This window comes from Alosa alosa, chromosome 13 (genome assembly GCF_017589495.1).
Source record: "Alosa alosa isolate M-15738 ecotype Scorff River chromosome 13, AALO_Geno_1.1, whole genome shotgun sequence".
Classification (NCBI taxonomy): Eukaryota; Metazoa; Chordata; class Actinopteri; order Clupeiformes; family Clupeidae; genus Alosa; species Alosa alosa.
The window spans coordinates 12834517-12848872 of record NC_063201.1 but is presented as its reverse complement, the minus strand read 5'-3'; the positions used below and the strand labels follow the sequence as shown (position 1 = coordinate 12848872).

Genomic DNA, 14356 nt, shown 5'->3' with positions numbered 1-14356 from the left:
ATACCGACAGCACTTTCGGTGGCGTTGAGAAATGGAGATCTATGTGAAAAAAAATCACGGAGTTCTCCTTTAAGTTTGAGCAGTAGTTGATTTTCAAAGTTAGTTGCACTCATCCTTGCGTCGCTTTGCAGTGAACAGTAATCCAACTGAAAAGCCCCTCACAGGCAGCTGAGGCAGGGGAGGCCAATGTTGAGTTGTTTTTTATATTTGGAAACAAGCAGAAGGTTCAGCAGATTAAAGGGGCATCGAACTGGGGGGGAGAGGGGAAGTATAGGGCCCCAATGGAGGAGAGGGCCCATGAAAAGTGGAATCACGGGGGTACAACATTTTCACCAGGCATTAGTAATAACTCAGGTAATCCACACATAAAAATCCAAACAACTCCATAAGTAGAGTCATGTGTAATGAAGTGGAATAAAACAGGGAAAAAAAGGAGAATTGAACAAGCTAAGAAAAGCACTAAGGCAAGGAAAGGGAAGGAACGAGCTGGAATCTGTAAGTAGTTAGAGTAGTTATCCTTTCTATCTGTGCAAATTAATATAAGCTTGGTTAGTATATTGATGGGCTATAAAAGGTTTTTCATTACCAAGGTGTCACACAAGAAATATTTCATGATGGATAAAAGCAAAAGCTCTCCCAAGACCTTTGCAACCTTATTGTTGCAAAACATATCAATGAAACTGGTTACAGATGCATTTCAAAACTTCAGAATCTTCAGTAAGCAGCATGGGAGCCATTATCTGCAAGTGGAAGAAACATCACTGCCATGCAGGATCTCCTCAATATTTCTGACCAGGGAGTCAGAAGGATAGTCAATTCAAAAAGCCAAGGACCACTTTCGGAGTAAGCTCCAGAAAGGATGAAGGCAGCCAATTCAATTAAATTCAATTAAACAGTTCTGGAAGTAACTAAAGATCAGGATTCACAAGAGGGACCCCTGGAATCTGTTTAGAACAATGGGCCAAAATCACACCTGATACTGTGACTAATACGTTTTGTCATACAGGAAATGTCTTGAAGCTGTCTTTACAAACAAAGGCTTTTCCACAAAGTATTGAAGAAATACGTTCAGTACTTTTTTCCTGTGTCATTCCACTTTAATACACATAACTCTTATGTTTGGATTTTTTATACGTGTGTTAATATAATGTGTGGTGAAAATTTCGAATAGACTCACTGGAAATTTAAGCTAATTACTGAAAAAAATATATATATATATATGTCCACCATATATTTATTTTACCTGAATATTTTAACTTCCAAATTAAATGTCAAAATGAATGTCAGACGAAATTTAAAGTTTGACTGACTGGATTTTGTATACAAAACATAGTGAAAACTGTCTAAGGTCACTCTCCCTTGTTAAAGAGCTAAATGGTTTAGTCCGCCTGCACGATTCATAAGGTAGTCTATCTTTTGTTTATTTAGTTGAGCATCGCTAGTATTGGACCGCTAATTGTTGTGCTGCTGGTGCAATGTTTTCTCCAAGGAGCCAAGTCAGGTTACTAAAAAGAGAGACATCAAAATGATGGGAAACAACTGCTAATAAACTTCTTTCCAAAGAAAGGTGAGCACAAACGTCAAAACACGAAATCCCATGGTGTTTGCTTGAATATCACAGCTATCATTAGTGCTAAAACGAACTGAGACAACCCATTGAAATAGCGGAAAATACACTTTCATAGGTTAGGCTACACATGTAATCTGATGCATCTTGTGATCCAGCTCCAGCTCCATCCCTTTCAGAAAGACTGCATGGCGCCAGCTTGATGTCCTGATGTAGGCTACATGCTGATCATTATCACTAGGCTAGTGGTTTAGGGCGCGATTTCTTTTCTCTCCCTTTCTGTTTTCATTAGTCTTAACTTTTTTTTTTTTTACTCAAGTAACGGATGGGATTTGTTATGTAGCGAAGTACAATACTTCACTCAAAATGTAATCAAGTAAAATTTAAAATACCGATTTTATAAACTACTTAAAAAATACAAAATACACAGAAAAACTACTCAATACAGTAACGTGAGTAAATGTATTTTGTTACTTTCCACCTCTGAGATTCAGAGTATTCTCAAGCTGACCTTCCTCCTCCTAACATTACATCCAATGGTCATCCAATCATCACTGTTGATTCAGAGAGATTAATTTGTCACATATCGTCATAACAGTGTAGAACAGGTAGTGAAATCTAATTAGCACCAAGGCCAAACCATAGTCTTCCACTCTGCACATGCCCAACAATATCCCCAATCTGCAGTGCACACTGAGCATGCTTCCCTGTTTTCAATGATGGGGCAGTTTTCTCAATGACTGAATACTCAAGACTGTGCATGTCATGGGCACAATTATATCAAAAACTATTTTAATACAAACTACAAATACTGGCTCCTGAAATGTAACAAAATTAAATACAAAATACTGATGTGAAAATACAAAAATACCCATACATTAATCATGGTACCAACTTTTAAAAGAAACTACAAAGCATATTATTGGAAATGTATCACTATTCACTAAATGTAATACTATTTTCTGATTGGCTGGAAGGGGGCTATTAATTCTGTACAAAATGTAATCACCGTCCCATATCAATGTAAACGATAATTGAACTGACAACAAGCAGGCTTCACAACAGTAATCAACTGTAACTGTAACCAATGAAAGTAGTACAACATACTGTACTGAAGAGGTCGGCCTCTTAAACTGAACTGCATTTCCGTTTTTTTGCTATAAATGCACGCCTATTACGTACATACATCACTGGCAACATGGAGGATAAACGGAATAACATCTTGTAAGGTGCATACAGAATGAATTAACTTGGTGGAGAAAACTCCACTCTGTTTCACATCGGGGAGGTCTTTGCCTCCATCTCCTCCATTATTTCCGCATATCAGGACACCTTTGGCGGATGTTATCCCTTACATAAATCCTCATGTCGAATCCATTAAGTGGTTTTAATACTGTCCTGCAGTGAGAATGAACATCAGCTATGAGGTGCTCAAGGTCATGGGGTCAAAGATCATGGTCATATGGGGTCCATATCCTAATGTTCTCCCTAAATCTTATCTGGATCATTTTCAATTTTTAGTCTTGTGGCACTTGACACCTGACAACTCAAGCTCCTGAAGTTAGTTACTTTTAAATGTTTTCAACTTCCAGACATGTTCTAAGGGGATGATAAAACAAAAAAGACAGATCTAATGCTTTTAAGTTGTTTACAGGGTGACATAAAATGGGCACAAACAAAAAAAATGGGTTTACACCTCATGTTGTCCTTGCAGAAGGGTGATAAAGTTGACCATTTTGGCTCCCTCAATTGACTTTAAATTTTTTCCAACTTCAGACATGTTCAGAGGGGATCGTGAAAGAGAAAAGTTGGATCTAACACTTTTAAAAGGATATTCCACCATTTGGAATTACCATTATTTTCCACCTCCCCTTGAGTTAAACAATTGATTTTTACCTTTCATTCAGTCGTTTTCTGGCGACACCACTTTTAGCTCCAGCCTTGCATAGATCATTGTATCGGATTAGACCATTAGCATCTCCCCTGCTAGCATCATACTTAAAAGTGACTTTCCAGTAATTTTCCTATTCAAAACTTGTCTCCTCTCAAGTTAGAAAGTAAGACTAACGAAAAATGAAATGAAAATGGCGATTTTCTAGGCTGATTTGACATGGAACTACACTCTCATTCCGGCATAATAATCAAGGGACGTTGCAAACGTACCTTGGGCACAGCAGCACATGATATCATGCAGCACCAGAAAATAGTCCCTAGGCTAACTTCCAGCAACAAGGTTGAGTTGAAGCTGACAAATTGGTTAGTGACTGGATTATTATGACTGAATGAGTGTATAGTTCCATTTCAAATCAGCCTATAAATCGCCATGTTGGTCACAATGTGGTATACTACAGCAAGGAAATTGAAAATGTGTTTACATTTCATGCTGTCTTTCCAGAAGGGTAATGAAATTGGCATTTTTATGGATACATCGCTAGGTTAACTTTACTGCTGAAAATAGAGAATTGTACAAGGGATATCACCAGGCACCCTCCCTATTCTTATTGAGTAACCCCTCGGCAACAACAGCAGATTTTTTCCAATCCTGCAAAATACAAATTACAAAATATGCTAAATTAATTAAATATGTATTTTAAATACATCTAATTAAAATACTGGCCATGTCTGGACACAGTGCTCTCCAGACTGGTCTTTGTACATTTGAGCTCCTTAACTTAGCCGCGGTCATTCATAACTTCAAAATTCTTCTCCATACAATGCTACCCTATACAACCCATTTCCTAAAGCATAATCAATACCTCACCTCTGAAATAGCAATTTCATACACAAACAGGGACCATCTGATGTGTGGCAAGAGCCCAAACTGTAAGCACCAGAACTTAAGTTTATTAAGCATAAAAGTGGAATTCATAGCCATGACAAACAATTCTCTAAGCTCCAAGACCTGTTCTCGGTCACTCAATGTGGAATTGTATGACCTTCCTAAACTCTGAAGGCCAAACCTCTTTATGCATTATGTAGTGACTAATCATGATCTTTTGTGGAAATGTGCTGATGCTTGGCATATCTTCTTCTGCATTAGTCTACAGATAAAAAATAGTTGACTACAAATAACAAGAAATTTTATTGTGTATTGACATCATGGATGATATACCGATACTGCTTAAGCATTTAGTTCAGTATATGAAGAATTAGACTACTTTTCCCAAGACGCTTGAGTCTTTAAAAGCATGTCTTTTTTCCTCCAGTATCCCTGAGCCGATGCAGGTACATAAGTGCCCAGTAAACACCTTCCTCTACCCAGCGAGGCTGCAGGAGGCAACGCGTACTGCAACATCAAAAAACGTGGCATACCGTGCCTTCTGTGAGAAGGACACTGCAACACCATCAGGAGCCGAAAACCTTAAAGTATGGTGACAGTGAGAAACAGAATGGCAACAGACAGAACAGGGTTTCTCATACATTGACTTATTTGTGGCAGCCTGTCACAATATCAACACTGACCGACGCACAATGATTTTCTATTTTGTAGGCTACTATTTCAATTAGCCTAGAAACAATCCTTCACGCCTATCCTTGCCCCTCTCTCTCACAATGGATCTGCCCCTCCTCTGCCTTCACATTTCAAACCATTAACGATCCTGCAAGGATTTTGTGGCACAGAAGACTGACTAAATCGTGATTAAATCTTGTTAGCATCATGACCACACTGCGTGAAATCGGAACAAAACTCTGCTAAGTTCTTATCACAACGTCAACTGTGTCAAATTTCCTGTCTGCCGCTGCTCACCGGGTGTCATTCCTTGCTATCGCTGGACTCCGTGTCGATTTACCCCCAAATCTAGTGGATTAACGCCTCTCCTCCCGGTGTCTGCTGAACCTTCCTGCCCTGTCGCTGGAGCATTAATGTTGCTTTGCTGCTTTGCTGTTGTCCGTGGATTAATGCTACAAACGTTGCTACACACTTGCTCCTCCAGTTCTGTTTGCCACTGCCCGGCTCACCTGCTCTTCCCCTGCATGAGCTCTCTCTTCTTCCTCTCACCCCTCACAGTGACTACTGCAGTGGTGAGTGTGTCTCTACCCTCTTGCCTCGTTGTTGTCCCCAGTCTGTTCAATGGTTGGCGTACTAAACTGCGCTGATTACATTGCGGACTGGGTTGTGTTGTGAGCCTGGTTGGTTGGCTAACATGTAGCAGTAGCGTGGTGTTGCTGTGTCGCTTGTGACAACTTCACTGTGTCGATATCATGTTTTCCGCTGGCAGCTGGATTAAAGTCCTCAGCTCACTTTATGCTGTTGTGCCTGTGTTTTGTAACTTGGCAATGGAGCCTCTTTCCACCCCTGCTGCTCTTAAACTTTTTCGCTGCCACACCCCCCTGGACCCGACGCTGCATAAACTCTGCTGCTCGCTTGGAATTATTCGTCGTCCACGCTATGCTCATTGCTTCAAAAAAGGACCGACTCTCATCTGACACGATGCTCAAATCCCAACTGTATACACGCCCGACCGTCGACGACCCCAGCCAAGCAACAGGGCAATTAGCTGCAACTCTGCCATCAATCATTATGTTAAGCCCGCCTAACGATTTGATTGGCCTGATGGAAGTTTAATTTTTCCAGCTCACAAGCCAACGGAGCGTTGCTAGACTAGCCCTGGCAGCAAATGTAATTTGCCGCTAGGGTGCGTCTAGATTTCTAGGCTTTCAACTATATTGTTTCAGATTATTTGCCATGATATTGTTTTTCCTGTTTTGTAGATTAGATTTATATTATGCCCTTGGATGCATGCATGCATGTTTTGTATTGGGAAGGTATTCATTATCAAAACAGTAAACTCTTCTGTTGTGTCCCTGACCAGGACTGAGCACATGGACATGGTCCCTGGGTGCCTTCTGTTGGCTGCCTACCTGAGAGTCACTGCTTGGATGGAGAAAAACATACCTTTGCCATACGACTATTATATAGTTATTACTACTAACTAGTTACTAACCCCTTACCCTAAAGAAGTGAGAGAGCAGTTATGTTAGGATGGAATTAATAACTGTAGTGATATGTCAATTAAATATAATTTGTGTTACAACCTGGTACATTAATGAAATCAAATAGCACCACAGACCACCATCTACAGTTCTACATTGCTGCCTTGACATTAAAGAATTACAACTTGTGCAGCATTGCACTGTCTCTCCCTACAAGCTTTAAACTTGGCTTGACTCATTCCCATAGAGAGGGGTACTGATTGATAGAGGTTTTGGGATACTATGTTATGTTTCCAAGCTGATATTCACTTTGAAAACTGGTTCTCTTTAGGTAAAGATTGTTTTTTTCATGTTCTAGTTATGTTCTCTTACACTGTACAATACATGTTCATTCTGACACTTCTGCAGACAGCCCATAAGTGTTGGCTTCCATTTGATACTATTTCTATGTATATGGTCCTTGTGGTTGTGGAGATATTCAACATTTAGTGTTGGTATGTCATGTTGAGCAGGAAACCAACAAATTGGCCTGAAATTGCTTAAAGTCATACACACACAAAAAAAAATCAGCTTGACAACCACCCTAATGATCATGCTTGCACATAAATTGGATTATATTGCACATTTGCCCAAAATTACAGTAGGTAACATGGAAGAAAATGAAAGCACTTTGGACAAAAAAAATCCGCTTTTACCATTTATAAGAATATAGTGTTAAAATGGACAAAAAACATTTTCTAAGCTGACAACCTGGCTAGAACACATGTTAAGGGGTTAAATATTAATACTGGATAGGTTGTATGCTTGTACCAAAAAGTGTCCGACAGAGTTTTAATATCAGTTTTGGCCCCCTGACTAATATTGAGCATTCTGGGATGGCAATGTCAGAGACCTGGTTCTCTGTATTATAGGTCAGTGTAGCATCAGAATGAGTTTGAAGCCATTATTTTTAGGTAAAATAACTGCATGGTGTTACTTCAAATAGGCATGGTTGTTGATTGGCAACTGTGGGAAATCCCCTAACTAGCGCAGATTTTAACACTTTTCCTGTCTAGGCCTATATCTGGCTTCCGTACCTATAACCCATACCATCATGCATCCCATTAGCAAGAAACATGATATATTTTGCCAGACAAATAAATCTTTCTTGGGTAGCGATTGTTTGTGATCAGCATATTCAAATGTTTCTTGTCAAAGAGGTATATGTTGCCACAGCCAATACCCAAAATCCATCCTTCTGGTGGAAGATTTCAGTTATTGCCTGACAATTATAATCAACCAGTGTGGAAAAGGTTGTCTCAATCAGGAGATATCGCTGACACAATAGGGCTCCTGGGCTTCAGTTAACTTCAGATAATCACAGCTGAGTCACTTGAGTCAGTCACAGTTCAAAGTTCACGTCATGCTTGTTTTTCCAAAGTGTATGTTAGGACTTTTTGCCTTCATTCAGATAGAACAGTAAAGAGTAACAGGAAGTGAGAGAGAGACGGGGTGGGATCTGGAAATGACCACAAGTCAGATTTGAACCCGGGTCTTTGTGGACACGTGGACCTGTATCAGAGACACAGCACTCAAAGAATCTCCCATAGAAATGTATGGGGTTAGTTTGTAACGCAAACATGGTCGCCCAGATAGCAAAATTAGATTGCCAGATAGCGGACTGCTGGTGGTATGCTGCTGGTGGTGTGCCACTTGTGGTCCGCCGTTAGACCACCATGTCTTTAAATTTAACTTGTCATGAATATAAGTTTTTCTTGATTGTTTATACACATTTTCTGAAAGCATGCCTGATACTCTCAGAACTATACACAAATAAAAAAAACACACACAATGGCCCCCCTCAATTCTCCTGCAAAATGAAAACTTTACATTCAAAACAATGTTATTTTTTTCTTAAAATGGTATTTTGTTTTCAAATCACACACACAAACCATCATATGAATAGACATTTATACTGTAAGAACCAGTTGAACACTGACATGCTCAATGTAAAACACTACGATGAATGGAAACTTCTCCATTCATCATAGTGACTTAGGCCATTTTTTGTTTAGTGTTACACTTACTACAGACAGTACATACATAAGTGTGTTGTAAAATATTTGAGAATATTGTTTTTATACTCAGAACACAAATACACTGGTAACAAATATATTTTACAGTTTGTTTTACAACTGTTTACACACATTTTCAAAAATCCTCTCTGTGTCTATTCAAAACTCTACACACAAAACTCAAAATTGCTCACACAAAATGCCACAAATCTCCACACAACATTCAAAATGTCATAAACACATCTTTGAAGGGATATTCCACCATTTGGGGAATTACACTCATTTTCCACCTCCCCTTAAAGGAATACGCCACCCCTAGGTGAAATTGGGTCACTCCCCGCAGTCCCTAGAGTTGGATTAGTGAGCCAAAGCGTTTTATAGCCGACCCAGCCATTGTCCTAATCGATTAGGACAATGGCTGGGTCGGCTTTGGCTCACTCATCCAACTCTAGGGACTGCGGGGAGTGACCCAATTTCACCTAGGGGTGGCGTATTCCTTTAAGTTACATGTAAACCATTGATTTTACCTTTCTCCAGTTCATCCAGTTGTTCTCTGAGTCTGGGGATACCACTTTTATCTCCAGCCTGGCACAGATCATTGTATCAGATTAGACCATTAGCATCTCGCCTGCTAGCATCACACTTAAAAGTGACTAAAAATATTTCTGGTAATTCCGGTAAAATTTATGGTAATTTAGCCACAAATGGCAGATACAAAGGCCGTGGCTGAGTTGAGGGGTGGGGCTATGTCGTCATAAAATTGCCGACTGTGCCGTCTACACGGCCAAATTTAGCCGGCGGTTTCAAAAAATCCCACTTTGGAACCCGGTTACAAAGACTGCCTGTTACAGCCTCCTAAAATGCCGGCGTTGTGTATACGCAAGGCCTAACCGATAACATAAATTCACCGGTTAAAAAAAAAAAAAAAGCGTCATGTAGACGGGCCCTTAGCCGCTTTCGCCTCTGTGTGTGCACGTTTTTTTTTTTTCTTTACCGGTATCGTTAAAGGCGTGAAAGTGGTAAGAGAAAATTCACCCGGTGGTTTTCATGTAGACATAGTCCTAATTTCAAAGGGAACGGATATGCTATTCTAAGTGAGCATCCTGTTCTTATTTCAACAGGAAATATAGTCTAGTTGTGCATTATTTTGTGAATTTATGAAAATATTATTAAAACATATTTTTGAAATAAACACATTATTACCTGGCTTGAAAACTAACTTTAATGAGAATTAGTTACCACATGGGTACAGTGAATACACAACAAAATGTGCATCAAGTCTTCACAGTTTATTGAACTATTTGGGCTGCATGGGTGGTTAGACACTGTTAAAATAGACACAGAGGAACGAGCAACAGGCCTAACTAGGACTTTGAAATAAAATACATAATACATAACCTGATTTGAGAATTAATTGAGATGAATGACATGATCTTTTATTTGTGTGGTTTATGTTTTAGGTAGGCTATTCATTTATGTTATCACTAGAGTCTTTGTAAGACAAACGACTCTAGTCTCTGAGACCATGTGCATGTTCTGATCATAGGTGGGCTACAGTAGGCTATAGCCTACTGCTACCGAGATTTCAGCCACATGAATGAATTCGAGGATTGTCCAGTGTTGTTCGGGTCCATTCTCTCCCATCCCCCCGCATTAGTCCACTCCATTTGTAAAAGTCAACATTTAACTGTTAAAAAAAAAACTATGTGTGCCCCTCCTCCCCACGGCGTGGTCACACCCAATGGGAAGTTCGAGAGCGCACCGTTAGTAGTGAACTGGAGCGCACGCAGCACCAGATTTCAGTTTGAACCTACATCGTTTACTACTCCCGTTAGTCGTTCAATTTAGTAGCCTAATCCAAGATGTCTCACGTAGTTACCACCACCACTACTACCACATCGTCCGGTGGAGGTTTCGCAAATGTGGGTTACACGCGTACTATACAAGGACAGCTGAAAATCGCTCAAGTGGTAAGGAACGTGCACATTTTTAATTCGTTACCCGTTAAAACCTTTTCACTGTTCGTCGTTCAATTTTAGCCCATTCTTACCACAAAACTAGCTTATTCTTTGAACCAGCGAGTTTTAAGCGGCCTTCTCTTACCCTGGAAATCCAGCCTTCTCTATCCATACGGTGCATTTCCTAGTCCTGCGTAGGATAAAAACCATTTCAAGGGAAAATGCCGCCCCCTTGTGAGAATAACTTCACTAGGCTCATATTTTATTTGTCCTTAACATATTTAATGCAATGTACATTTATTTGAATTAGCCTAACATTTTTGGGATCTGCAACTGATAAGAAAGGAAAATATGGTCTACCCACATGTTTCATATCTGGAACTCATCTATTGCTTAGTCATAGTCATTACAATGACGTGGTGATGTTTTGAAGGTTGCCTAGGAAATAAAGTGTTGCTGTTGAAGCAGAGGAAGTCTTGCTGAAGGGTGGCTGAAGTTGCTGGGTAAAGATTCTTGACACCATCTTGGGAGTTGGCTACTTACCAGAATTTTGATATGAGCCTTCCTCCTTCAGGATGTTCTTAAAAGTTTGATTGTACAACTGTATAAAATGCACAAAATATAATACCACATGGAACTTGAACTGGAAACAACTCCAGAGGCGTGTTTTTCTTTCCTTCTTTTTTTTTGTTTAATTCATGTTAAAATAAAATGGTACAAATGAAAAATGGGCAACCATCATTCATTGCAAGGGGGCGGAAATGTCTTAGAATTTCTTTTGAAGGTGTGTGTGTGTGTGTGTGTGTGTGTGTGTGTGTGTCTATGGGTGTGTCCACTGTCCATCTAGGTATAAAACTACAAGCAAAGCATTGCTACACTGGCCACTTAGACTTAAAAAGACTACACCAAAAAGTTGTAGTTAATTGTAGTTTTCATGTGGCACTAAAAAGTACTCACATGAAAAGCACTGCAGTCAATTATATACCATGAGAGTATTTTTTAATACAGTAAGAGTTGTTTAGGGAAGTCTCCACCTTAATACTGTTATTAGTATCAAAACAAACAATCAAACAAGCAAGCATTGGCAGATACCAACCAGCCTTATTTAAAGTTGTGTAGAAATGACAGAGAACACCTTGGGTTATGAAAAATAAAGATTATACCCGCTGTCTTTGAATAGCATAGTTTCGTTAAGCAGCTCAGGCCAGGGATGGGGAAACCCAGCTTCAGGAAGTAAAAGTCTTACCATGCACGGGGCGTCACTACTCACTAGACCCATTTTACTGAGGCACATGCCCCAGTATTGAACTGCTGTGGCCCAGTAAATAAATTAAGGTTTTTAACTAGCCTCTTTGGCAGCAGATTATTATTATCATTAGATTGGACTGTGCCACACATATGCCAGCCCAGGACTTGTATTTTCTGAAGCCGGATGTCCCACGCCTGTGCTCATTTCATTATATTAAATGTGGCATATCAGTGTTCATTTACTGTTGTGCCATAGTGGTGTTCATTACACTACTGAAGGATTCTCCACAAATTCAGAAGGCTCTGGGTGGGGGAAATACACTGATCACAAAAGAACTTCATGAGATCAGTTAACCTTTGCCTTGGTTGAGATCAGTCTATCTTTCAAGACATGTTTCAATATAGCCTTCATGAAAATCTAAAGTGAAATACATCTTCTAATAAACAATTGGCAGATTTATAGACGTAGATATCGATTTATAGATATGATTATTTCTTCTTTTATTGAAGTATTATTGAATTACTTTAATGCCACTAGCTGACATGCCTAACCAAATAGTGATTTCCTGATACAGCCATATACCGGTACCTGAATTAGAGGTGACAATGACATCAGTTTTTAATAAGTCACATTTGGAAAGCAAGTATATGTTCCACATATTGCAGGTAAATTCTATTTGCAAAACTATTTGCTGATTTTCTCTTGTTTTGGTTTGTGTGTGTGTGTCTGCAGGTCACTCTCCTAATTGCCTTCCTGTGTGTTCACTTCTCAAAGTACTGGACTGACTACACGGCTCTGCGTTACTTTGAGGTGGTCACTCTTTTTTTCCTCATCGCCTTCCTCATCTTCTTCATCATGCACCTGCTGAGACTGCAGAGCAAAATCCCCTGTATCAACTGGACCCTGACGGTGATTTGACAGATGTCCTACCACACACACACACACACATTAAACAAACACACACACACATACTGTACACTATGACCCCCCCAAGTTTTGTCCTTCCCTTTTATTTGTCAGTGTTAAATAGCTATACAGCTTCGTATTCGTTACCTTATGTACAGTATGGCTCACTTAAAATCTTGTAGCTTTTACGAACTACAATCAGTTCTCTTTGGACTGGTATGCATGTATCTATGCCCTATGTATATTGACATGATGTCTAATCTAAAATGTCTGCTCATCTTGTTCTGTGCCAGGAATTCCTACATTATGTGCTCGGGACCATCCTTATCCTCATTGGCTCCATAGTCGTGGCAGTGAAGAATGGTGGCATCGCCGCCCTAATAGCTGGCTCAGTGAGTGTTCCTCTGGGAGGTTTTTATTTACATCTTTGACTGGATGCCTGGAATAGTGGTTAGCTGGGGTTAGTTTATCTTAGTTTACACAAAGGCCTAAATCCAGACTGAATCCAAATACTGGATCACTGTCAGCTAGCTGCTTATCGTGTAAATATGTGTGGATGATTGCCAAATCAGAAAGGAATGTTATCAGTTGTATGGGGTGTTGATAGCTCAGACTAAATTAGTTTAAGGGAAAGACTGCTCTAGAGAACAGCAAATATATTTGCGTTTTTAAGAGAATAAATATTTGTCATCAGTTGTTGACTTCATTTGTATATGTAAGATGCAGATGCGTAAAGCGTGGGGTGTTTTTTCTCACAGGTCTTTGGCTTCATTGCTTCTTTTCTGCTGGCCTATAGTATGTGGACATCCTACAAAGTCACTTGGGGATCCCAACCAACCAGTGAGTTGTGTACTTCAGTCATACAACACCATGACGTTTTGTTCCTAGCAATGTTAAGACTAACCTGCCAGATAAAAAAAAGTGCGTAATACAGTGCGTAAAACTGAATGTTTAGTGTTGAACTAATCAACCCCTTTTCTTATCTTTTTTTGCTCACCCTTCTACTTTAGGTGCAGCAGTGTAAAAAAGACAAACCTACAAAAACTGAGATGGGTCCAGTTGTTGGTTGTAAAATGAAAGCACTTCTACTGTTTTAAGAGCCTGAAAGTGTTTGCAGAGCAAGCTTTGCCAAAACCTTTGGCCATTTTATCTGCCTTTGTCATGGCTATATTTATCCGTGTTTCGAGTCATGCCGCAGTTTACAATATTTATTTGACCCTTTTTCTTCTGAAGAGTTACTATAGTGCCTTGCGTATATGGAATTAAAAAAAAAAAAAATCTACTCCCACCTTATGGTAATGTGCCATCTATTTGTAAACTAATAGTAGACAAAAACATATTGTCTCTAGAGCAAAATACAATACATTTAATATTTGTATTGTTTTCTATATGGTTAAGTACTATGTACTGCATATACTGAATGACCTTTGACCTTAAACAACACCGGTGCTAGTTACAAGGGCACAATATTCATAGAGTGGGACCAGGTTCTTGACTGAATATGAGCAGTTGCTTTAAAAATGCTTTCAGCGGTTAATTGGCTCCAACAGGGGGTCAAGCGCAGCCATATTTTTTATACAAATTTAACCGACTATTATGATTGTGTATGCTTTGTGTTGGTCCAGACTCGGACATGCAGCTGTTTGCCATTCAAATGAAGTCACCAGTTTCATATAACTGTACCGTC

At 39.5% G+C, this 14356-nt stretch overlaps 1 protein-coding gene and 1 long non-coding RNA gene across 2 annotated transcripts in view; one reads left to right on the top strand and one right to left on the bottom strand.

Moving 5' to 3' along the window:
• The window catches only part of LOC125306639, a 25930-nt gene extending 15167 nt beyond the window's left edge, over positions 1-10763 (bottom strand). The window contains exons 1-2 of the long non-coding RNA XR_007195583.1: positions 10660-10763; positions 9084-9141 (exon numbers count right to left, since the gene is read on the bottom strand). This is a non-coding gene — a long non-coding RNA (uncharacterized LOC125306639). The remainder of the gene's footprint in view (positions 1-9083; positions 9142-10659) is intronic.
• cmtm7 (CKLF-like MARVEL transmembrane domain containing 7) lies at positions 10287-14356 on the top strand. The gene is made up of 5 exons (XM_048262123.1): positions 10287-10526; positions 12496-12672; positions 12963-13061; positions 13428-13509; positions 13680-14356. The coding sequence occupies exons 1-5, from the start codon at positions 10419-10421 to the stop codon at positions 13691-13693; spliced, it is 480 nt and encodes a 159-aa protein (XP_048118080.1). The 5' UTR covers positions 10287-10418; the 3' UTR covers positions 13694-14356.